The 25,382-nt window shown below is 44.1% G+C and overlaps 1 protein-coding gene across 2 annotated transcripts in view; it reads left to right on the forward strand.

Moving 5' to 3' along the window:
- CHD1L (chromodomain helicase DNA binding protein 1 like) overlaps positions 1-25,382 on the forward strand; it is a 251,044-nt gene that overhangs the window by 150,745 nt on the left and 74,917 nt on the right. For both annotated transcript variants that reach the window (XM_085623001.1, XM_085623002.1), the window contains exons 18-20: positions 2,103-2,305; positions 4,819-4,917; positions 18,216-18,286. In XM_085623001.1, coding sequence (XP_085479127.1) covers positions 2,103-2,305; positions 4,819-4,917; positions 18,216-18,286 — 373 coding nt within the window. The remainder of the gene's footprint in view (positions 1-2,102; positions 2,306-4,818; positions 4,918-18,215; positions 18,287-25,382) is intronic.

The raw sequence follows: 25,382 nt of genomic DNA on the forward strand, positions 1-25,382 counted from the left end.
GAAAAATAGAGGGAAGCCACCAGGACCGTGGAAACAATGGCAGAGATTAACCAATGCACAGACAACTGGGAGCTTATGTCCTCCAAACACTTTTTTGTAGAAGAGGATAGGAGTTCTGACCAGTGCACACTTGCAAATGCATTGATTGGTAATAGCACAATGGGTCACAGTGTTATCTTGGTGTTGTTTCCTTCAGTGTCACACAACCTATGCTCCTTGTAGGAATTGGTTGTTGTCAAATAGGAAAACAGAAGTTATACACACATTATGAAGTTTAGATAATGTGAAAAGAGGGTTTCTGTACATGATACTCAACATAGACGCCCCTGCCGCCACATGTCTTCACAATATATGTTATACGATTACAGATTCATAGGAAGTGATTGTGTGCCTGAGTAAGTATGGCTCTATGGTACAGAAGTAGTGGGCAGGGAACCAATCACCCAAACCCCCAAAAGTAATATAAATATTTTCATTTTCAACCTGTCTCATTAAGGGGTAGAACGCTAAGGCCAGAAACTTTGAGAAATGCTCTTTTGTTAGTATTAGAGATAGCTTCTTAACTTGCATGAGAGCCTAGGGTATTGTAAAATTTCCAAACCTCAAAAGATGTAGAAGTGAAATCCTGGCCACGATCCAGGAAAAAATCTTGTCTTCTTTGCCTAATAATTATGATGTCAGTTCACTATTGGTGCATGAAGCCCCTTGGTTGAGTCCTTACATCAACAAAAGGAACCTCGGAGCAGGGTTTCCTTACAACTCTGACTCATAACAGGGTTCCAAATCTTAAAGGACTAGTCTAGTAAACCATAAGGCCGCCTTAAAAGGTGTGTACATTTGTCATTGCTCTCATCCCTATACTGATCGATGGCCCTCTCCCATAGGTCCTGCTGTTATTTAGCTACTCAAAAGTAAAATAACAATCCATCAAATGCAGTAGCCAAACTCACATTAGTACTTTCCTGTTGTTTAGCATGAACAATAATGCATGATAGTCTAACTCATGTGATTAAGGACTATGCAAGAAGTTAAATGATTTGTTTATCACTTGTTTTGCTGTCACCATGTTGTTGATAGATGACATGAAGTATGACAAGAACATGTTTGCTCACCTGTATTTCCATTCACAGACATTGTAAATTAAAGGATTGGTCACTCTTTCAGACTATTAACATTGTATAGAGTTTTTGTGGATTATTGCCATCACACTGCTTCTATGTCTATTCTATCCAGGCGGATAAAGGAATATTCTGTGGGGACAAGCAAGTCTAACACTGGTTGAGAGGAGAATAAAGCTGAATTAATTTGAAATAATTAATTCTGTTATGCATGGTGTGTTTTGTTGCCTATTCGGAGTTATACTTGAGGGATTAGAGGGAGGATTACATGGTGGTATTAGTAGGAATCACTAGGGCTTACTCCAGATTGTTATGGTGGATACCTTATCCCATATACAATGGTACTCTTTTTTTGTTTGTTTGTTTTTTGAAGACCCCTTGTGATTTATTTGTCATTGAATTTGAATCATACTGTTAAGCAGGCCCTCCGCACTGTCTTCATTGGACAGGCATGACCAGCGTTCCGTAGTTTGGTCACAAGCGCATTTCTCGATTGCTGCATGGTCTAGATTCCACTATTGAATTTGCGGAGCGGCCTTTGAGTCCTTTTATGTCAAAGAAGGTGGCTAGGCATTTTTAAAAAAATGCATGTTTACAGCTTCATAGTATTGAAATGCATGGTTCACAAAATATTTTCATGTAAGGATTGCATGCTATGCATTCCAAGCATTTGGACTATTATCATGTAGATTTAAAAAAAAGTGAAGTGAGTAATCTCGTACATTTTTGATGAATTCTGATCTATTTGTAAGTGTTTATTTATTATGCTGTTTTACATGGAGCTTCTTCATCGTAAGGTGTTAGAGATCTTTCCAGAAGAACAAGGTGAAATCTCATCATAACAATATAATCAGCAAAGAAGCTGGTCGAGACAAAATTCAGCAGCACATATATTATTTCTTGTTAATTGTATTTCAGCGAGTCATGTTTGTAATTATTTTAGACCCTTGTTTGAAACAAATGCAAATATTTTTCCCTTTCCAGGATGCAGTGGTGGGAGTCTTGTGGTTATTCGTCCTCCTGCATTCCTTCGGATGAAAGTGATACTGCAGAAGAATCAGAAGAAGAGGAATATGACTTTGATTTAGAGTCAGGCGATGAAGAGCCGGTCCAAATAAACTATGTAATTGGTGATATTACCCACCCTAAGGTCGAAGAAGAGGATGCAATTATTGTTCACTGTGTAGGTAAGTCTAACAAGGTAAAAATCTACTTGTATTCTGTGCAACTTTTGATTACAGAGTGTACCCCACAAATAATGCAGTTGTTGGCTCAAGTCAAAACCAAGGTAAAATTATAGGCTAAACCATTGCCTCCCATTACTGACCTTGTACACATTATGGCTAACAGTGGTTAAACCAGGAACATAAAAACAAAGGAGACTTGTATTGAGAATACTTTAATTTGCTAAATGCCCTATTTCTTTTCACATCCATTCTTTGTATTTGCGTTATTTGCAACTGTGTTTGAGGTCTGTTATGCCTGGCACCTAACATAGCCAAAATTCAAGTATATAATGAGTATCACTTTAGTACTGTCATTGTAATCAGCAGCGTTTTGTATGTGGGGCAATCGTAGGGCTTTCCCCTAAGAGCACAGATATTTTTGAGATGCTACATAGGATCTTTTGTAATAGCTCAATATTAATCACAGTATTTGATAAAGCTCTTCCCTCGCACAAAGATATAGATGTAGAGAAGCTGCAAATTTAAGTCACTAACATACAGGAGAGTGTGATGACCAGATTGCATTACCGTCAGGCCAAATGAATTGAATGAGAAGCTGAAAGTGCCCTAAACATAAGACTGCTGGTTAACCTGGATAAATAAGAAAGCAAAGACTGTAGAGGATAGCGGGTGCTATGTATTGTGCAGTCACTAGGTCTATGACACTAACGTTGATGTTATAGGCTCAAAACACCAAGATCAGTCTTCAGGGCCTCAGGTTCATGGTGCTCCTACTGGACAATGAATTGCATCGATGGAATACTCCAGCCAATCAAGCAGAAAGTCCAACTAAACAAAATTGTAACCACAATTACCCTTACCCTGCTTTTGTCCTAGGCCACTGATGAGGGGAGGAAAGAGAGGAAACCCTTAAAGAAATAATTAATCAGGATGGTGATTAAGGAAAAAATCCTGTGTCCATCTGACCCACCCGACACCAAACTAACACAACCTCAGCCTCCTCCTGGACAGCAAACTCGCCATGAAATGACAGATCAGCACAGTTTCCTCTGCCTGCTTCCACACTCTCCGCATGCTCCAAAGAATCTTCACATTGCTTCCCACAAGTACTAGAAAAACAGTTACGCAAGCCCTATTCACCAGCCACCTGGACTACGGCAACGTACACTGCGCAGGAACTGCCACCAAACTTATGAGAAGACTCTAGACCGTACAGAGTTCAGCGGTCAGATTGATCCTTAACCTTACCCAAACAGACCCATATCACCCAATGCCTGAGGAACCTCTACTGGCTCTCCATCCAGAAAACATGCCAATTCAAATTACTGACACAAGCCTACAAAGCCCTCCACGACCAAAGACCAGCATACATGAGCCACCGCCTGAACTTCCACCAACCATCCAGAAACCTTTGCTCCGCCTCCCTCGCCCTGGTGCAGATGCTGCACATTTGCCATAGCCACTCTTTCTCCCTCCTCGCCACCAAGTCCTGGAACGCCCTCCCTCTCCACTTCTTAACATCTCTCTCACCACCGGACTTTAGGAAGAGACTCAAGACCTCGCTTTTCGACTAAGCCCAACTACCCAGCGCCTGGATACCCTCACAGGTGGTAAGTATAAGTATTAGGAATGAATAAACACCTCTTCTGGAAGGAAGATGATGTGTGAGAAATACTAGACAGCCAGAAAACCTGACCCTCCCCCTTACCTTCCCCCAAAAAGACTGAGAAAGCAGTTTGGCAAACCCCTAGATGGGTGAAATTCTGTAAATTCTGAGTGGAATATCAGCAGGGAAGGCTCTGGAGAATTCTTTGAAGAACAAAAAGGCCATGTGATTACTCGCACCTCACCAGAACTTTACTTATTTTTGGCAAAGTTCTCGCATCTCGTCTGGGTTCTTGTCCCCATCCCTGCCCACATGTTCCTTTTCTTTACTAGACTTCAGCTTTGTTCGTTTCCCTTTGAATCCCTCATCCTCCCTGATAATCCTGTTTTGGAGGAGGAACGAAATGGGATGAGATGCAGGACACTTTAAGTGGAAGACAAGTTACTCTGAGGGAGGTGTGACACATGGTGAGGTTAATTGTAGATTTAGGTGCACCCAAAATACATTGCTCTCATGTTTTCTTTACAAAATGCTATCATACAATATAAGTGATAAAAATACGTAACTGTGGTATTTGTTTTTAAATTGTTGATATTCTTTATGGCAAATGATGGCAATGTGTCAGCTCCACGTTTTGAATGGCTATAGGAGAAATTAAGTTCTCTTTGTTAGCTGTGCTTCCCAGACTGAAAGGAGGGAGGAATGGAAAAGGCAAATCAACATTATTAGGTATTGTCAGAGTTGTAATCCTGCCATCCTAATATTACATGAGCATTGTAAATAGTAATCCCCAAAATGGGGATCAGAGATACTATGCTGCTGTTAAATATAACATCTTCAAAGTGGTACAAAATACCAAAACATGTTTGTGCAAGATGTTAAAACTTGGCTTCTGTCTTTTCGTCAGACAATTCTGGTTCTTGGGGAAGAGGAGGCTTGTTTACAGCTTTGGAATCGCGATCAGATCAACCCAAAAAAATATACGAGATGGCGGGAAATATGAAAGGTAAATGCTGAAGTAAGGTCTGCTATGGTTCAAAGTTTTTTTGCGCTCATGATTTAAATAACGTTTACTCTGTTAACTCAGTTACAAATGTAATTCTGTTCAGGGAGGCTAGATAAATAAGACTAATGAATACGCAAACAGATGGGAAATCAAGTCAGTGGTACAGGAGTCAATCAAGGGTTTATGTATTTAAAAAAAAAAGGAACCCAGAGGAACACAGAGAACTGCATTGTTGTTAGTTAGCTTGATAGGGACACTTCCTGAGCTGTCTGTTTTCACAGATTGCCAGAGCTACAGAGCTAGTGTAATTAGAAACTAGCACAGATGTAAAGATGCTATTCAACTCACGTATTCATTTTCAGTGTCATACTTTGCAGGTATGTTTCCTGTAAAGTACAAATTTGTTTATTGCTCATAATACCTTTCAGCACTATGGTACACCAAGAGTACCTTGGTGCAACATGGTACATTGTGGAGCAAGCTTCAGCAAATCCTGTCTGTAAGCTTCTGGAGCTCATCTGGTAACAACGGTTATAGCTACCTTATACTAATATCTATTTCAAACACTGCCTTAGCCAAGAGCTCCGAAGAGGACTTTAATGCAGTTAAGCAACTTCTTAAACATTTTAGCAAAATCTTCTCTATACAGCCTTCCAAAGAACTCTGATTCTCGGTCTCTGAATTATTCTTTAAGAAAATTGATAGCAACTTGATTGCATACTTGATGCCCTATGTATCACTCTGAAGGTAGATCCAGAGCCCGAGCCGGTCACTTTTCCACAGCGAAAGCAGAGGTTCTTACCAATTTTACTCCCTTTTGGAGGTAGTCAGCACCGCTGTTTCTATCCCGCACGTATACATCTCATGGCAGGATCACCACCCATGCTGTTATGGCTCCCTGTAGCCCTTCTATCCTTTTAGCCTCTGTTTCCAAGGAATGGAAGAAAACCTTTGTGATCCCTCTGCACAATAAATCTCCTGCATAACCTTAAATCTGAAACAACTTTTGACTTATTCTATCTTCGGTGTACGCTCCATGCAGAACCCTCAGCTTTTCCTCTCCTTGTCTGCTTAATATCTAAGTATTTAGTACCTAAAATCACACAAGTTCAGTGTGGAGACCACTCCTTCACTTATTTGACTGCAGAATAACGGAAATCGCTGCTTCTTAGTGCAATCTGGCCAGTCACCTGCCATTTCTCAAAAAATGGAAAGCGACCTCCCTGTAAATGTCTCTCAGTTAGCTCAGCCTTTTTGCTTACAGCCTGGACACTCTTATGGTAATTGTGCAGCTTAGGAACCGTTTATAACGAGCATTTGCAATGCAATCGGTCTCGCCTTTGGGACCTTAAATGTATTTAGCTATGCAACACATTAGCTTGGGTGCTGAAACATCTACTGTTCTTTAACATTGAGGGAAAGTAAGCAGCAAACTGCGGAACATGCCAGGTATGGGAACACTTGGAGAGAAATATTGCCTATCAGCGGGAAATGGTATAGTCTAAAGCTCTGTTTTTAATATAAAATCTGAGCCTTCATTGGTCATATCACTAAAAATACAAGATTTGAAAAAAATATTGTTGTCTATGGGTGCTTCTGGAAGACCAGTTTCTATAGCCAGGAATTTAAAGAATGCTAAAGTAATTCTGGTATATTAATGACCTTTGCTGGTCGTTTTCTATCAAGAAAGTTAAACAGAAGCAGTTGCCAGAAAAAACAAAAGAAGAAAGTCCCTTAGCAGAAAGCAATTCTGGTATTTTACTGACCTCCACTTGTCGTTTTCTATCAAGACAGTTAAATAGAGGCAGTTGAACATAAAAAACAGTCCCTAAGCAAAAGCGGCAGCAGACAAGTCATGGGGCTGATCTCCAGAGCCCACAAAGTACATACAACAGATCTTCCAGACAGCGCAAGCGTAGTCTAGGCTCAACCTAAAAATGAGGGATGAGGAGCTTTTAGGATAAGCAAAAGAGCAGCGTTATAGGAAAAAATAAATTTCTCCAAAGAGAACTTGTAGTGCTCTGGCTATCGAAAGAGATTAGGGAAAAATTACTGGCATGTGACTGGATCATTATCAGTAAACGAGTACCACCAAGGTGCATTTCAGAGCAGTATGTTAAATGCATTATTTAATTTTCTGTTTTTTAACGTATTTTAAAAAATAGAGTTGTTTACCTAAGTATTTTTTGACTGATTTAAAAAAAAAATCTGTATTGAAGTTTTACATTTTTATAGTACAACAATGCATCGCCGGTTATTGCAGAGTACCTTGTAACATACAATGACATAGAGTCTAAACAAGCCCTTATGATAAACCTGGTGTGTCATTAATACAGAGACAGATCGCCGGGTGAATCACATATATGGCAGTGGAAACCTATTAATACAGTTTGATAGTAATGAAACAACAATAGTTCTAACAAAACAACTTAAAAGACCACACGACTTGGCTACCCACCACCACTATTCACATCAGCCATCGCTGATGAATAGCACGCGACATACCCAGTGCTAATGACTCCGGAAAGCATGTGCATGAGGGGCGTCATGATGGAGAAGACAATTAGTAGCCACCAACAATCTCAGGCTACATGTCCAGGGCCCCCACCACAGTATCAGCGCTATCATTGGACTCATGTGCTCAATTAGACTGCTAGTCAGATAGAATAGTATCCCAGTAACTGGCAATGTGATACTTTATCAGCCCTAGTGTGTCTTCTTTATGCAGGGCTACCCTTTTTAATTATTTATTGACTGATATTGTATGCAGACTGCATTTTCTTCATGAGCGCTAGCAAAATCAATAAAATTACTGCACACTTTCTAAAGGACAATATGCAGATATGTTTTTTTGTTGATCATTAATATATCATAAAAGTTCATTAACTGCACCTCTGATTTTATCTACCTGTAAGTGCTTCAATATCTGTAACTCTAAAATATACTAATAGGAAGTTGCTTCATTGACATCAGATTGAACCTTAGATGTGGCATTTGCAAGCTGGTACCATGGTGGCTGTTTTATTGAAACATTTTTTGTATTGTAAGCTTATGCAAAAACATTCCACTTCCCAAACATGGCGGCAATATGTTTGCAGTAAAAAACCAACATTTAAAAAACTTTAACAATCGAATTAAATTTTATTAAAACTCTACTAGTGCTTCTTAGCAGGCAGGTGTACTGAATAAAAAACCCTTTTTAATTTTAATGCGCATTACAAGAAATTACGCTTCTAATTGTTACAAAGGAACGTTACTATTGGCTTTGAACTACTGTAACTTCAAGACAGATGAAACACACAGGGATGACTAAAAAGTAAAAAAGGATTAAGGAGAGAAAGAAAAAATAGCTTTTGGAAAGTAAAGTATTGGCCTACCAACCTGGCACTGACGTGGGCTTCTATTTTGGCGAATGTTCACTCGTGATCAGGCAAAATACTGTCACTCATAGAGCTAGAGTGTCAATAGCTGAAGTGGACTGACCCTTTGCCCCATGTTGTATGCTTTTGTGGGCAGATGCAAAATGTGGATGGCAGTTGAACAGATCAAAGGGTGGAGAAGGACTTACCCATAGCCTTTCTGTCTATGAGTTATTTTTTGTTTATGAATTATATTTGATTACATGAGACTAACGGGGCAACTAAAGCTGGCTCTAAACCAGATGATAAAAAAGCATTTATTGATGATATTAACAGGACTTGAATTCATATTGAGACAAATTGCATGCTCAAGTGACTTCACTGACCCATCGTGAAAGAAGGGAGACTAAAATATTAGTATGCAGCTCCCGAGCTCTCACCACATCTAGACAATTGTTTACAGCATGAAATGAGCTAAGTCTGCTTTTTTTTTAAAACAGTTTTTATTGGTTTTTCAAATTTAGCATTATGACAAGTTGTACATAAATTCCACATACATATTAGATTGGAGCTTGCTAGAGTTGCTTCTGTACATATACGTTGATTAGTCTGTTCTACAACATTAGGAACACAAAGTATGGTTATGCCAATGGATTAGCTGCACAGTGTACAAGTACTACTCGTATTGACCCATTAATGTCACATGTTTGGCGGTGTTTTGCAACTGTGTTGCTTGTAGTCCCATCGTTTTTATCTTTCTGTTGCTACTCATGACATTTGGGGTACTATTCAGACCTTCTTAAACTGGGCATAGCTTGTACATCTTTGCCATTGCCTTATCATGTGTATATTTGCTAACAGAATAAACTGTGGGAAAGGGTCATAGTATAAGAAAGACTAGTGATACATGGTGGTTTTTTGTAACTGGGTGGTGAATTTTGTCACTGAGATGCCCTGGCTATGTGTCGCAGATAGCATGGGTGTGCATGTCTAGCATGCACATCGTGACGTTTGTTGAACTGTGAGGGGGCGAGGTTTTGCGCCCAGTGTTGCTGATTGTTTGCCTGCATTTTTGTCCAGCTCGGTGCCCTTGTCCAGTCTGGTCATTCATTCCGCCCTCGCTGTTGGAGTGGTGAAGGGTGTTCGTCGTTATTATCTATGCTCGATAGGGTTGTTAGGCGCTCGTCCCAGCTGTTTGCGATCTGGATCTTACAGAGCCCCAGTGTGTCCTCTCTACAAAGTGCTACGCTTTCTGCTTTTGCCCAGGTGCGCATCGGGTGTCTCCACATTGTGATGTTAGGGGGGAGAGGGACCTTCCATTTCTTGGTGATTAGTCTCCTTGCTACCACTATTCCTAGATCCAGGAATCGGGAAGTGACTCTATTATTCAGATTCCCGTGATATAAATGCGGTATATAAGTGGGCCAGTCTGGAGATAGGGCTCTATTACTGGAGCGTGTGAGGCCTTCCGTTACTGCTGTCCAATGCTCTGCTTGTATGGGGCATCTTATAGCATATGCAGTAGACCTGCATCTAAGAGTGCGCATCTAGGGCATTTTGCATCTTGGCAACTAAAGTATTTGTTGATCTTTGCGGGCGCGAAGTATGCTCTATGCATGATGAAGAATTGGATCTGTCGGAGGGGTGTGTTTCGTTGAATATATATAGGACTCTAACACGGAATTCCATTACACGTTTGAAGTTGTCGGTCTACCTCCGCGTCCCAGTGCTGCCTGAGAGGTGAAAAGTCAGCAGCTGTGTGGTGTCTCAGCGAAGCCGCGAACCATTTTGTTAAGTGTCCCCCCGACCCATGATGTGTATATATTGTATTGTGTGATGCATGCTTAGTTCTGTGGATAAATCCCTCCATTTGGTGGTTAGTGCTGCTCTGAGAGAGCGGTGTAGTAGGAATTGCCCTTGGGCAGTTCCTCCTCTTCTACGAGTGTAGTATATGGACGTAGCATCCCGTCAAGATATAAATCACCTAATTCCTGCGTCTCGCCATTGTTGCTGCTCTGCTATGGATGTTACAGTGGGTGCCCGAGGGGTTCGTTCCAGCAGGAGGGCGGAGGCGTATGGGATGGTCGTTCGGGTTATGTATAGTGCTCATGAAGCAAGTCTCCATTAGGTATCTCTATTTCGGTTTTTGGTTGGCTTGAACTCTAAAGGAGTAGCTGAGATGCACTTATTACCAGTACAACACACTCTGGCTACTAATGCATACCCAAAGAGATACACAATAAATACACAACATGCCCTTTCAATATTTATTGGAGCATTGTGATTCTTGAGTAAAATATATGCACTGCAATAATCAATAGAAGAAAACAGAATAATGTGATTAGCATTACGAGAATGGTGAAAAAGATGAATAGTTCAACCATTTTGCTATGACAGAGAATATATGTTTGCATATAAGTACTGTAATATATTGTACTTCTTCCTAGCGCTTCCTAATCTAGTATGCCTTTTGTGGGTGATCCTATCAAATCCCTGTAGGGTGATCTAACTCCTCGTTACCTGTGGGTAAGTGTCATCAAGCTGTCTGTCATGGTGGAGAGCTGGGCAGCATCCCTCGCATGAGGTAAACCGGAATCAGCTGGACTGGAATTCCCGCATCGGTTGGCCTCTCAGTGCCAGCAAAATGCTCCTCTTTATAAATAAAGGCTTGATGTTATATATATAACATCATCTATACTACCATGCCAAAGCCCCAGTCAGGCTGCTATTGTTTATTCAATGGGGATAGATCTGTCGCTGAGCGGCCTCAACTTGCATGATGAATTTATGAATATTCGAGGTGTTTTGATAGGGTACGTAGGAAGTGGTAGTGTAAGCAATATTGAGTTGAAAGAATATTATCTTGTATGTGGACGCAAATGAATGTGTGTTAAATGTAATTGTTTTTAGGGAGAGAAGGCAACTTAAGAACGTGAGCATGCAAAAATAGTGTTTCTATCCCGGCCTAATGTAACCACGGGTTAAAGGAGCATCTAAAAATCAATGCCGATGTATTGACAGATAACACTATTGAAATGAAATCTAATCAACCAACCAATAGGAATCATATATAATAGTCCACGGACAAAGATCATTTTAATTGGTGCTTAATTTCAATGTACAGTGAGGAGGTGACTCAAGTTAAGATTAAATGCATTTTTGGGAGTCTTAGTGGAAGGCTGAGTGTGCTCAAAATGGAAGCCGTCTAGCATGTTGTTCCTCCTGAACAAAATTACATTTGCTATTAGTCATTTGAAAATGTTCAAGCTTCTCTAAGTGACATTTAACTTACAGGGTCTGGGTACACTTTGTACCATATACTAAGGTTAAACATGCCAATTAACAGTGAAGACAATTTTGACAGGTTAGGGGCAAGTTCACATCCATTTGGGCCTGGTTAGCAGGGTCCTAATGAACAGGGTAAAAACCAGCCACATCAGTAAAAGAAATGGGGGTGATCATGCAAAAAGAGGCATTTTCGTACAGTGTGTATGTTTGAGTGTGCTAAATGTGTATAGTTGGGATGGAAAGTGCAGTGCATGTGTTCAAATTAAATGTTTGAGAGCTAGGGGCTAGGGAGTGAAAAGATTAGTGTCACAAATCTGATTCAACGTTAAGTGGTAGCATTCAGAAGAGTTTTGGTGAAGGAGCAATATCGATACTGCTGCAACATTCTAAAAGGAGGAATATCAGTAAGAGTTCAGAATTTGTACCTTCTGTAAGCAGCTCTGAGTGGAAGTATTTCTGTTGGCAATGCAAAAGCGCAGAGGCAAATGAAAAGCAGTCATTCTAATCCTAAGTTTTCCCGGGACCAGTCAAGAGACTTGCTCTTATCTACTTTGGCCCATTCCTCCAACGCCCAGACGAGGATGCCATGTGCTTCTGACTAAAGAAATGTGATTTATAGCACATAAATCCATCCTGTCACTTCACCAGGCCAGTTTATTTTGGGAGGCTGATGGCTTTTAGATAAAATGTGAAAAGTTGCCGGCGGTAAGCTCATATGACTGGTAATGCAGCAGGCCTCTGACACTTATTGTGTCGGCCATATTGATATCATGGGTTAGGCAGACAAGAAGGGAGATGCAGTAAGAAGAAGCAGTCTGTGTCTGGGTGCATTCCATTGTCTTGTAGCCTTTATACATGCTGTTGAAGCACTTAATCACACAGGTAGCGTGATATATCGTGCAAAGTGTGTGGTTGGGAGAATGTTGGCTTCTTTTGAGCCTATTTTTGTATGTTGTGCATGATTGACCAGAGAGGTGCTTTTACCTTGTCTTTGGAAACAGTACTTAATGGTTTAATGGATGATTGTTGTAAGAAATGGAAACACAGGTTAGAATGGTGTTAGCTGGAGGCACCAATTGGCTCCACAGATCCTTAGAGGTTGCAACTTTCCATGTTGATGCAGCAGAGAAAGCATAGATAGAGAGTTGCACAGTGGATCTATATCTTTAGGGATTGACTGGGATTACAGTCCTCAATTTCACTAAAAGCAGATCTCAAGCACCTAGTTCTTGAGTGTTTCCTCAAATAGACTTTGGGTAGATGATAATATCATTAAAGCAGTGGCTGGAAAATAAATAGTTCTTTGAATTTCAGTGTGTCTTCTAAATTTAAGTTCCGTTAAGGTCATTCGGGAAGGATCAGCCAGCCTAACTGGGTCACCTCGCTAGTGAGGGAAGGTCATGCACAACTCTGAAATGTTAATCTGTTCATGCAGTCTGAGAGGCACATTCTTATTGAGCTCCTTAATACATGTTAAATCAAAGCCTAAGCAGTGGATGCTTCACTCAATCTATGGCGAAATAGTGAGAAGATTCGGGATGAATGCAGAAGTCATGAAACTTTACAGATACTGTGATTTTTTAAAATTTTATTTGGCCTCAGATCATGCAAATTGATTATTTGATAGAGACTTCTAGCTGCAGATTCCTTAACTTTGAATATTCCCCAGGTGTCAAACTGGATCCGGAAGATTTTCAAGCAGTACCCGTGCTTGCTGGCAGATGGCGGTGTGCGGTTCCACATCTGTGTCATGCGCACCGGAAGTGACATGCGCGTTACCTATATAGATGCCACCCTGGCATGCTGATGTCAGTTCTTTTGGTGTGTTTGTGGTGCTTGTAGCGGGACCACGACTCCAAGACCTCTGAGTATTGCCACACCATGCATCCGTATGTGCTGCGGGAGCGCTACCTCAAGCTCTTTGCCGCCCGATATTGGTCGACTCCGCAACACTCGATGACCAGATCGCGTTGAAGGTCCCGGCACCGTTTACAGAGCCCATACCGATGGTAGTCATCGTACACCATATCATCGAGAAGTTGGGAAAGTCCCACAAACATAAAAAATCCAAGAAGTTGGAGATGTCTTCAACTTAGCCGTGTCTGTTAAAGTCTTCTGACGAGACACAGGAGCGTCGGCACTCTATGCCCGTCCAGTTGATGGAAGCTAAACCGTTTCCGCTCCAAGCTCACCTGATGTTGGTGCTGGTGACGCCATTCCCATAGTTATTCTCATCTCCGACACGGAGCCAGATGGACAAAATCCAGCACCCACTCTGGTGCCGACCCAATACATGCTTCCCGGAGTGGAGCTGGTGCCTTATTTGTGTGATAGACCTGGAGAAAGAGACAGATGGGTGGGGTCTATAGACCCTTATGATTACCAGCCCCCTGATGAGGAACGAGACAACAGATGCGAGGAACAAGCGGAGGCCAGTGCGTTAGACATCTCATCTGACACTGGTCTGGTCTCTCCTCCTACCATGCTACAGAGGAGTGAGCCTCTTTCGCAGTGGTGGTGCGTAGAGCAGCTGAGGCTGAGGTTGGTTCAGTTGTCCACGGTGGCAGGCAAGACAAATGTCTTGGCGATGGTGCTTCAGCCGGAAGTCACCTCTTCTGTACCACTACTCTCTTTCAATGAAGCACTTACAGACGACCTACTCTGGCCTGGTCCAAACCCTGCACAGGGGCTCCTGTGCATAGGACGATTTCATGCCACCATTGCCTCACTCCTGGGAACCCCAGTTTCCTTACCATGCACCCCACTCCGGAGAGCTCGGTGGTTCAAGCATCCACATCTATAATCAATCTTGGTGAGTTCCCTGCCACTCCACCAGATAGGAAATCCATGAGGCTGGATACCTTTGGTAGGAGAATGTTCTCTTCCACCAGCCTAGCACTGTGGTCGGTGAACACCGCCTGCCTATTGGGCCGTTACTCTCATACCATATGGGACTCGGTTGGCTATGGTCTCGTAGGAGACACGTACAATACTCACCCAGGCTATTGGTGATGGGCGAGATGCAGCTGACTTGCTGGGCAGAGTGATTTCATCATCGGTGGCCTTGCAGCAGCACCATGCCTGGCTGAGAATCACTGTCTTTTCAAGGGATGTTCAGGCTTCCCTCATGAACATGCCCTTTGATGGTTCTCACCTTTTAGGAGAGAAGGTGAATGCAGTGCTTGAGAGCTTTAACGACAGCAAAGCTATGGCCATGTCCTTGGGCTTGTGTATAGCCCCTCTTCACCCCCAGTCCGCTTTCCGCCCTTGTCGTGGTCACGGAAGACGCCTCCAACCGTCTCCCAGCCACCACTGCCAAAAGGCTTCCCAGCTTTTTCGTTGCCGAGGGATAGGTAGCCATCAGGTGGGTCAGCCCCTCCCAGCAGCCGCTGCTTCCAAGCCGCTTTAGTTTGCCCTCCTACCATCATGGGCACACAGCGGGAGGCGGGATGTGCCATCCCTTGCCCCACTAGCAGCCAGTGACATCACACAGCTGGGTCCTAAAGATCGTCCAAAAGGGCTTCTCCCTCCCCTTTGCAATTACCCCGCCACCCACTTAAGATTGACTGATGGAGGAACATCTCTCCTTACTCCGTCAGGAAGTGCGGGCTTTCTTTGCCAAGGTAACCATAGAGAGGGTCCCTGCATCAGAAGTAAGTTGTAGTTGTTACTCCTGCTACTTTCTGGTGCCAAAGAAAGATGGAGGACTTCATCCTATTGTAGACTTGCACCTTCTCAATCTCTTCCTGAAAAATGAGAAGTTCAAAATGCTCACGTTCACCCAAGTCCCATCTGAACTGTACCTGGGAGACTGGATAGTAGCGTTGGACTTGCAGTACGCACACTTCCACATCCCTATCCTGCCTGCCCACAGACGTTACCTGCAGTTAATGGTGGGCCAAGAGCACTTACAGTTTGCTGTGCTCCTTTTCCGCCTTACCAGCGCCGCTCGGATGTTCATGAACAATGGCGGTGGTTGTAGCTCATCTGCGTAGTATGGGGTTTCATTCTTTATCCTACCTCAACAAACCCAGGCAGTCATCTCCTACCTTCAGACTACAGCAAACCTCCTGTACTTGCTGGGGTTCACTATCAACGTGCTGAAGTAGCATCTGACTCCCTTTCAGATGCTCCCTTTCATCTGCACCGTTCTAGAAACAGTGCAGTTTAGGGTCTATCCTCCCAGGCGGCGAGTCCAAGATAATCAGGCTATTATTCTGATGTTTCAGCCTGTATCCTGGATTTCAGTGAGACTAATTCTGAGGTTGTTGGGCCTCATGGCCTCCTGTATCCTGCTTTTTACTCAAGCACGTTGGCATATACGGGCTCCGCAGTGGAACCTAAAGCCCCAGTGGGCGCAGCATCAAGGAATCTCTCTGACATGGTCCCTTCCCCTACCATATCTTACTATAGTGATGGATTCCATCTGGCAGAGATGGAGATCAGAGGACTCTGTTCTCTGGCGGAGTCTGAGTTCCACATCAACCTGTTGGAGCTTCGGGTGATTCGCTTGGCATTGAAAACCTTTCTTCCTTCGATCAAGGGATGGCGAGTTCCCGGTGTTCACAGATAACACCACCGCCATGTGGTAGTGCAACAAACAGGGTGGGGTGGGGTGTGGTTGTGAACCCTCTGTTAAGAGGCACTGCACCTCTGGATATGGCTGGAACATCAGGGTGATTGTCTGGTGGTTCAACACCTGGCAGGCTCTCTAAATGCCATAGCAGCCAAACTCAACTGAAGATGCCTAGCGGTTCACGAATGGCAGTCTCCATCTTGAGGTGGTGGAAGGTCTTTTTCAGCAGTGGGGAGAGCCTTGATTAGATCTGTTTGCCTCTGCCAAGAACATGCAGTGTCAGCAATTTTGTGTGCTGGAGTTTTCAAAGTGTCAATACCACTCCTGTCCAGAGTTCTCATGAAGATCAGTAACGGCCGGGTGCAAGCCATTCTTGTAGCTCCGTATTGGACACCAAGGCTGCCTCTTCGAGAGGATCTTCTTTCTCAGCAACAGGGGAGGGTCCTGCACCCGTACATACACACCCTCCACCTTCCTGCATGAAGATTGAGCAGCAAAAGATTTCGACCTTCCTCCCAAGGTCTGTGATGTTATCAATATATGCCTGCCATTGGGATAAGTTTGTGTCATGGTGTGCTTCCCACAACGTTGACCCCCTTTCTGCATATTTATCCAAGGTTTTTTTGTTTGCTTTATCTGTGGCCCAGCAGGGCTCTGCTCTGAGAACAGCTAAAGGTTATCTCTCTGCCATTTAGACATTTTTGTGGTTGCTGGACCAAACTTATCTGTTTAGGTCACCTGTTGTGGCTAGGTTCCTTAAACGCCTGCAGCATATATTTCCCCGGTAATCACTCATCATGCCTCAGTGCCACCTCAACCTTGTCCTCTTCTTTCTCATGTCTGAACCATTTGAGCACCTCCTCAATTTCCCTCTTAGGCTATTGACCATCAAAATTGCCTTTTTGGTGGCCATAACATAAGCCAGGAGGTCAACCAATTGCAGGCACTCTCTGTGCACCTTCCTTATACCACCTTATAACCAGAAAACTGGTTCTCTGGACACATGTCTTCTTCCTTCCGAAGGTTGTATCCCCCTTTCATGTAAGCCAGAGCATGACCCTGCCTTCCTGTTTTTGCTCTGCCTCATACCACCAAAGAGGAGAAACTCTACCATCTGGGCCTAAAAAGAGCATTGTCTTTTCTTGTTGACCGCACAAAAGAGTTCCGGGTGGGCGATCAACTCTTTGTGGGCTATGTAGGAGCTAAAAAAGGGAAGGCTGTGCAGAAGTGGACTAACTCAAGATGGATCATTTTATGCATTAAGATCTGCTACGTATTGGCTAACAATTAACCGTCTAGGGACTTGCGGGCTCACTCCACCAGAGCCAAGGCTGCGACCACTGCATTAGTGTACAGCGTCCCAGTCATGGACATAAGTCAGGTAGCAACGTGGCCATCCCTGCACACGTTCACCAAGCACCACTGCCTGGAGAGTCATGTCTGTCATGACGGGCACTATGCTCGTATTGTCCCGCAGGACATTCTGATTTAAATGTCTTTGCAGACCCACCTCCGAGGTTGTATTGCTTTGGTATCTAGACTAAGGTATGAAATCTGTGGCTAGAAGTCTCTTTCAGATGAACAAATTACTTACCTTTTTATGCCTTATTTGGTAGAGACTATCTAGCCACTGATTGTTTACTAGCCCTTCCATCCTCCCCACTCTGCAAACTGCTTACGGTGTAAGGGACCGTCTTCTCAGGACTTTAGCTTGTCACACCAGTGGTCAGTTTTTATTGTCCCTCCGCACTCCTGGCATGGAAATGCACGAAAGTAACTGACGTCAGCACGCCGGGGTGGCTCCTATACAGGTACTGCGCACATCACTTCTGGTGCAGATGACGCCACCTACCGACATGCAGGGGTACTGCTCCATAATCTTCCGGATCCAGTCTGACGCCTCGGGAATATTCTAAGGTAATGAAGTTGTGGCTAGATAGAGTTTTTACCAGATAAGGCGTTACCGAAGGTAAGTAACTTGTTCCTTAATGCCATGTTTTGCTGGGTATAAATGGTTTTTTTTTTCAAATAAGAGTATGACCTTTTCTTTAAAATGCTGTTTTGTTTTCCTGCAGATCTGAAGTTAGGTGGAGTCCTTTTATTTCCAATTGATGATAAAGAGTCCAGGAATCAGGGAAGTGATTTGGTGAGTATTACATCACTTTTTATTATTCTTTTCTTAACAATACATGAAAGCTAAATGAATGAAACAAAAAAGATTTTGTATATTGATATAAATACAGAAAATAGTATAAAAAATTGGCATCCAGTAAGGATTAATAAAAAAAATCAACATAGCTAAAGATTCTGGATTAACAATAATCATAGTCTTCATTTTTACAACAAATATGTAAACAAGAGCTGGTTCCTTATCGTATGCAGTGCTACTGACTTAGAGCTCCATCTGCCTCAGACTTAATTTAAACATAGAGTCAGTGGTCAGAGGATTAATGGAGATTCCACGGTTCTGCTATGGAGTGTTATGTACGCGTTCATTTGACCAGTGTATCTGAAGAAAACAAAAACAAAAGTCAGTCTGCTGCAGGTTTAATGGCTTGATATTGAAAGTGAGGCAATAGCAGAGTTTGTCTGATTCACTTGCACTGAGTAGAAGTGAAATTTAAGCCAGGCAATACAAATCTTTTATGAACTATTCTAAATTCTATGTCATAATTTGTGAATTTTATTCTCCAGTAAATGTGCTTTGGTTCTCCAGTATTAGGGTGTCTTTCATAGATTCACATGCTTGAATATTCCCCGTCGTCGGAGTGGGAGTCCCACGGTAAATAAAATAGCAATATATACATATATATATGTAGTAAAATATATACATAAGTAATCATATAATTAGTGCATATAGGTGTAAAACACACATAGTGTACCTATAAGAGAAAAACTCCATAGGAATACAATGGAGAGAGACAAAAGACCTTTGTAGTCTATCTCTGTCATTATGTAAGTCCGAACTCCAGCCAATCAGGCGTCAGCCCCTCTCTAGAACCTTCTCCTCAGAGCTTCTCACCTCAGATTTTCTACCGCACGTCGTGTGACAGGGAGTCTCCCTGAGCTCTGCTCAGTTTTGTCAGTGAGGATGTCTTCTAGTAAGAAATCTTTGTTTAGACCATGCTCTTCATGTGGAAAACTGCGTTTGTTCTCTGAGGACCCACACAGTAAGTGTATTTACTGTTTATATCCTGACCATGAGGTGGCAAAATGTAAGTTTTGTAGAACTTTTTCTACAAAAACTCTAAAGGACAGAGAAGGCCGCCTGCTTTTATGGCTACAGAGACTGAAGGACAAGGATAACTCTCCCTCTGATGTGGAAAGTCTCTTTTCTGGTCGTTCTCAACCAGCCTCTAAGCGCAGTAGTGTGCAGGAGTTACCATCTCCTTTCCTGAAGAAAAAGAAGCTGGCTTTGCCTCTGACAACTGCCACCTTTGTGGTTTCACCTACTGCTTTGTCGCCTATGGGACACTGTTCTCAGGCTGCTGAGGCGTCTACTTCCTATTCCTCGGGGAAAACTTTGTCAGCCTCGTCGACGATGCTCCCGACGACGAGATCTGCTGTTTCTACCTCGTCGACGGTGACCCCGACGACGACGTCAGCTGCTTCGTCATCGACGAGCGTTATGTCGACGTTATCCTCGTCGACGATTACCATCACTTCTTCAAGGGCAGTGACTTCTGTTGTGCCCATTACTTCGACGTCGACGAAGAAGGTAAAGGTTCCGTCGACGAAGACTGTGTCGTCGACGAAGACGTCGTCGAGCTCGTCGACGCCCATTCCGTCGGCGAAGAAAAAGAAGATCCCGACGACGACACTGTCGACGGTGGTTCCGTCGACGAAAGCCTTGTCTACGAAGACCTCGACGACGGCTCCGTCGGCAGCGGCTCCGTCGACGGTGGCTCCGTCGACGGCGGCTCCGTCGACGGCGACCTCGTCGACGGCGACCTCGTCGACGGCGAATCCGACGACGGCAATCTTGTTGCCACAGACGTCGTCGACGATAATTCCGTCGACCATCATTCCTTCGACGACGGCTCCGTCGACGAGTACATCCCCACAGACATTCGTAAGGGTACGAATACGCGGTGTGGCGACTACCCAGAAAACAAGAAGGGAAGGAGTTTCTTGGACACCATTACCTCCTACTGTGGGCTTGGAGAGCCAGGAACATAATATTCCTTTGGGAGTTGCACAGCCTCCCTCACCATTATTTGCTACAGATTCGGATCAGGAATCCGAGGGGTTACCGGAGTCTTTCGGAACGGCACAAAGTCCATCCGACTTGGTTATTAAGTGCCAGGATGTCAGTAGTGAGGATGAGGATCCGGTATTTATACACCAGGCCCCTCCGAAGCATAAAACGGCGACTCTTCCTCTGTCGCTCATTACTAATCTCCAACGCATGTTGGACGACTACAACCAACGGTTCCCTCTATCCCCTCAACGTTCAGAGGTTCCGTCAACCCCGGTGATTCCAGCAATTATTCCACCGGTACCTATTGTAAATCCTGCTCCACAGATGCCGCCTGTACCTCCACGACAGGTTCCGGAAAGGGTGTTGCCTCATTATGAGCCTGTAGAGGAAGGCCCTCAGGACCCAGAAGAGGGTGAAATCCCAGATGATGATGGGGATGTAGATGACAATGATGATGATATGGCGGAGTGGGACAATTACCAGGCACAAACACCATCCCCCTCACAAATAGTAACAGGGGATTCACCTCCAGTGGACATAGCCAATTTTCACCAACTGATGGAAAGGGCATCACACCGTTTTAAGTTAACAACGGAGCGCAGGGAGGAAGATTGCTTCCTTTATGATTTCAAGAATCAACCCTACAAACAGACTCATGCTATTCCCATAGTTGAGTTTATCTGGGAAGAAGGCAAGAAATTAATGCAGACACCGAATACCTTGCCAGCTCAGGTGCCTCGATTGGAAAAGAAATATAAGGCACCGATAGGAACCCCAGCATGCCTCACGGGTCAGGCTAAACCTGAGTCGGTCGTTACGCAGGCAGCGCAACGTAAGGCGAAAAATCCGGCATCTTCTATCACCTCGCCTCCGGATCGTGACGGACGTCGGATGGATGCCATAGGGCGTAAATTCTCTTCTATGGCCTCTACGGTGGTTAGAGCAGCTAATGCCTTGGCCATCCTGGGACGATATGACAGACAAGTTTGGGCTGATATCTCGGATGTGGTTCAGGAGTTACCAGAGCCATCTAAACTGGAGGCAATGAAGTTGCTCCAAGAGGGAGAAGCGGCATCGGCGGAAATAATCGATTGTGCAGTGGACATCGCCTGCATGGGTTTCCGTCAGCTTGCCGGAGCGGCTGTTCTGCGTAGGCAAGGATGGTTAAAATCTACATCCTTTCGTCAGGAGGTTCAGTCTATGATCTTAAACATGGCATATGACGGCGAGTCTTTATTTGGGAGCCACGTCGATGAAGCTCTACAGTCCATAAAGAAAGACACTGAAACAGCTAGATCACTAGGAAACCTTCAATTTCAGCGGAGTAATTTTCGTGGTGCACGCGGACGCGGCACCTCCTCAAGTTTTCGAAAAGACAATAAACAATACAAACCTTACAATCAAGGGTCCAACCGTTACTCTTATGGACAGCAACAGCAAACATCACGGCAGCAAACCTCCAAGTCATATAGAGGAAAATCCTCATACAGAGGATCCGCATCAAAGAGACAGTGACTCTTCCCGGACAGACAAGGTTGGAGGTCGAATCTCTCTGTTCTTTTCCCAATGGTCCTCCATCTCAAAGGACCGTTGGGTTTTGGACATTGTGAAGAAGGGACACGCCTTAGAATTCACCAAATTCCCTCCTCCCACTCCACCCTCCGGACCGCCACCAGCTCACATGAAAGAACTGTTGCATCAAGTCCGACTTTTAAGGCAAAAAGGAGCTATAGAACTGGTACCAGTGTCTCAGAAGGGAAAAGGTTTTTATTCCCGGTTCTTTTTGATCACAAAGAAAAACGGAGAGTGGAGGCCCATCCTCGATCTAAGAGCACTAAACAAATATATAAAGAGCCAATCCTTCCGTATGATGACGCTGGTAGACATCTTGCGCTTACTCTTGCAGGAAGATTTTCTGGCGACTATAGATCTCCAGGATGCCTATTTTCATATCCCTATTTTACAGCGGCATCGAAAGTTCCTGCGTTTTCGAGTGGGTCAACACGATTACCAATTCAAGGTGTTACCATTTGGCCTGCGCTCAGCCCCTCGAGTGTTCACGAAGGTACTGGCTCCAGTAATAGCGTATTTGCGCCTCCAGGGAGTGCAAATATTTCCATACCTGGACGATTTTCTCCTGAAATCTCAGTCAAGCACTCACCTGCGACAACACACTCTTCTGTGCCAGAACGTGTTTCGCTCTTTAGGCCTGTCCGTAAATGTGGAAAAATCCCAACTTCATCCGTACCAACAAAGAGATTTCCTGGGCGCAACTCTGGAGACTGTGTCGGCGAAGGCATTCCTCTCCCAGGAGCGTCTCAAAAAGATGCTGCGACTGGTGGCTCTGATCAGATCAAGAGAGTCAGTTTCTGTGAGACTATTGAAATCATTTCTGGGGATGGCGTCATCATCCATTGCCTTGATCCCTCATTGCCGGCTGAGGACACGTCCTATCCAGGAAGCTCTGGATGCTCAGTGGCGTCAGGTAACGGGATCTTTCCACGACATGATATGTGTCACAGATCAGATAAAGTCAGCACTCGCATGGTGGGCAATTCCAGCCAACTTGACGGAAGGCATGTCCTTTCTGTCGCTGCCACCGGACAGAACACTCACAACAGACGCCTCATTGGAAGGATGGGGCGCTCATTTGGAGGATCTCTCTGTGAAGGGAAGATGGTCCACACATCAAAGATCTTGGCACATCAACAGGTTGGAGCTCATGGCGATTTTTCTGGCTCTAAAATCGTTTCTGCCTTTGCTCCAAGGAGAGTCAGTGCTAATACAGACAGACAACACAACCTGTATGCACTATGTCAACAAACAGGGCGGAACAAGATCCCCAAGTCTCTCCAGGCTAGCTCAAAGAATTTGGGACTGGTCTCTCAGTCATCAGATCTTGCTTACGGCAGTCCACCTGCCAGGAGTATCCAATGTCCTAGCGGATTCCCTGAGCAGGTCCTCCTCGTCGACCCACGAGTGGGAGTTACACCAACCCACTCTAGAGAGGATATTCCAACTATGGGGCCGTCCGCAACTCGATCTCTTTGCCACGCCGGAGAACCGGAAATGCCGAAATTACGCAAGCTGGCATCCCCACAAGCAATCACAAGGGAATGCCCTTTTGATAAACTGGTGCAATCTATTTGCGTACGCCTTTCCTCCAATACCCCTCATACCTCGGGTTCTTTGGAAGATGAGGAGACAGCCTTGCCACCTGATCCTAATAGCCCCGCGCTGGCCACGGCAAGCGTGGTTCTCAGAACTGCTCCTCCTGTCCCAATGCCAGCCAATCCTCCTGCAACATCGGACGGATCTGCTTACCATGAGCGAAGGGAGAATTTGTCATCCAAATCCCTCCTCACTGAGCTTATCAGCATGGAACCTGAACACCATGAGTTCGCCCACCTAGACATCCCCCAGGATTGTAGGGATATTTTGGCCCAGGCTAGAGCACCTTCTACAATCAGAACGTACAAGTTTAAATGGAAACGATTCTGCCATTGGTGTGCTGCTAACGGAGTTCATCCGATACATTCCACGGCAGAGCAATTGCTACCATTCTTCTTGCACCTAGCCAGTTCTGGACTGTCGCATGCAACCCTAAGGGTTTTTCTAGCAGCCATTTCCCGTTTCCGGCAAGATGGATCAAGTTCCCTTTGTTCCTCAAGAATAATCCGCCAATTCTTTAAGGGCCTATTCCGGAAATTTCCGCCAGTTCGGCGTCCTCCTCCGTTGTGGCACCTCAACGTTGTGTTGGCACAATTGATGAGACCTCCGTTTGAGCCCATTCACAAGGCCGACCTAAAATATCTCACTTGGAAAGTAGCTCTACTTCTGGCACTAACGTCTTCTCGTCGTGTCAGTGACATCCATGCTTTTACCATCAAACCTCCGTTCCTGCAGTTCAAACCGGATGCTGCAGTGTTACGCACCAATCCATCATTTCTACCCAAGGTGCCTACTGACTTTCACATTAATGAGCCAGTAATATTAAAGACCTTTTTTGCCAATCCTCAGACACCTGCAGAACAAAGATTACATTCTTTGGACGTCAAGCGGTGTCTTAAGTTCTACATCAGTAAGACAGCTTCTTTCAGGAAATCCGATCAACTTTTTATAGCTTATGGACGCTGTCATAAAGGACGTCAGGTTACTAAACCAACGATTGCACGCTGGATCTCGGCAGCTATTGTCTTCTGCCACCAAAGGGCAAATAAACCTCTGCAGTCTCCAGTGAGGGCACACTCCACTAGGGCAGTGTCATCATCTACTGCCTTATTTGCTGGAGTATCTTTGCAACACATCTGCAGAGCAGCTACGTGGTCGACCAGACACACGTTTACTAAGCACTACTGCTTAGCAACTCTAAGCGAGGAGGATGCTGCGGTGGGACAGGCAGTGCTGCGCAATCTTTTTAAGTAAGGTGAGCCTCTTCCTCCCGCCTCCATATTGTTTCCATATATATTATGCATTTACAATGTTACAGTTGTTCAATACTGTTTTTATGCATAAGAAGATTGATTATCTATATATGTTGAATCTATTTGGCATGGAAACAATGGTGATTGTTACTGCTAGCTATTCTATATTCAAGCATGTGAATCTATGAAAGACACCCTAATACTGGAGAAGAACAATTGTTACTTACCTGTAAACAGGTGGTTCTCCAGTATTGGTGTCTTTCATAGATTCACATGCGACCCTCCCTCCTCCCTTCAGAGGCTCTCTTCTCCTCATGCACTTTACAGTCACTCTTGTGCTACGAAAATCTGAGGTGAGAAGCTCTGAGGAGAAGGTTCTAGAGAGGGGCTGACGCCTGATTGGCTGGAGTTCGGACTTACATAATGACAGAGATAGACTACAAAGGTCTTTTGTCTCTCTCCATTGTATTCCTATGGAGTTTTTCTCTTATAGGTACACTATGTGTGTTTTACACCTATATGCACTAATTATATGATTACTTATGTATATATTTTACTACATATATATATGTATATATTGCTATTTTATTTACCGTGGGACTCCCACTCCGACGACG

This window comes from Triturus cristatus, chromosome 8 (assembly GCF_964204655.1).
Source record: "Triturus cristatus chromosome 8, aTriCri1.1, whole genome shotgun sequence".
NCBI lineage: Eukaryota > Metazoa > Chordata > Amphibia > Caudata > Salamandridae > Triturus > Triturus cristatus.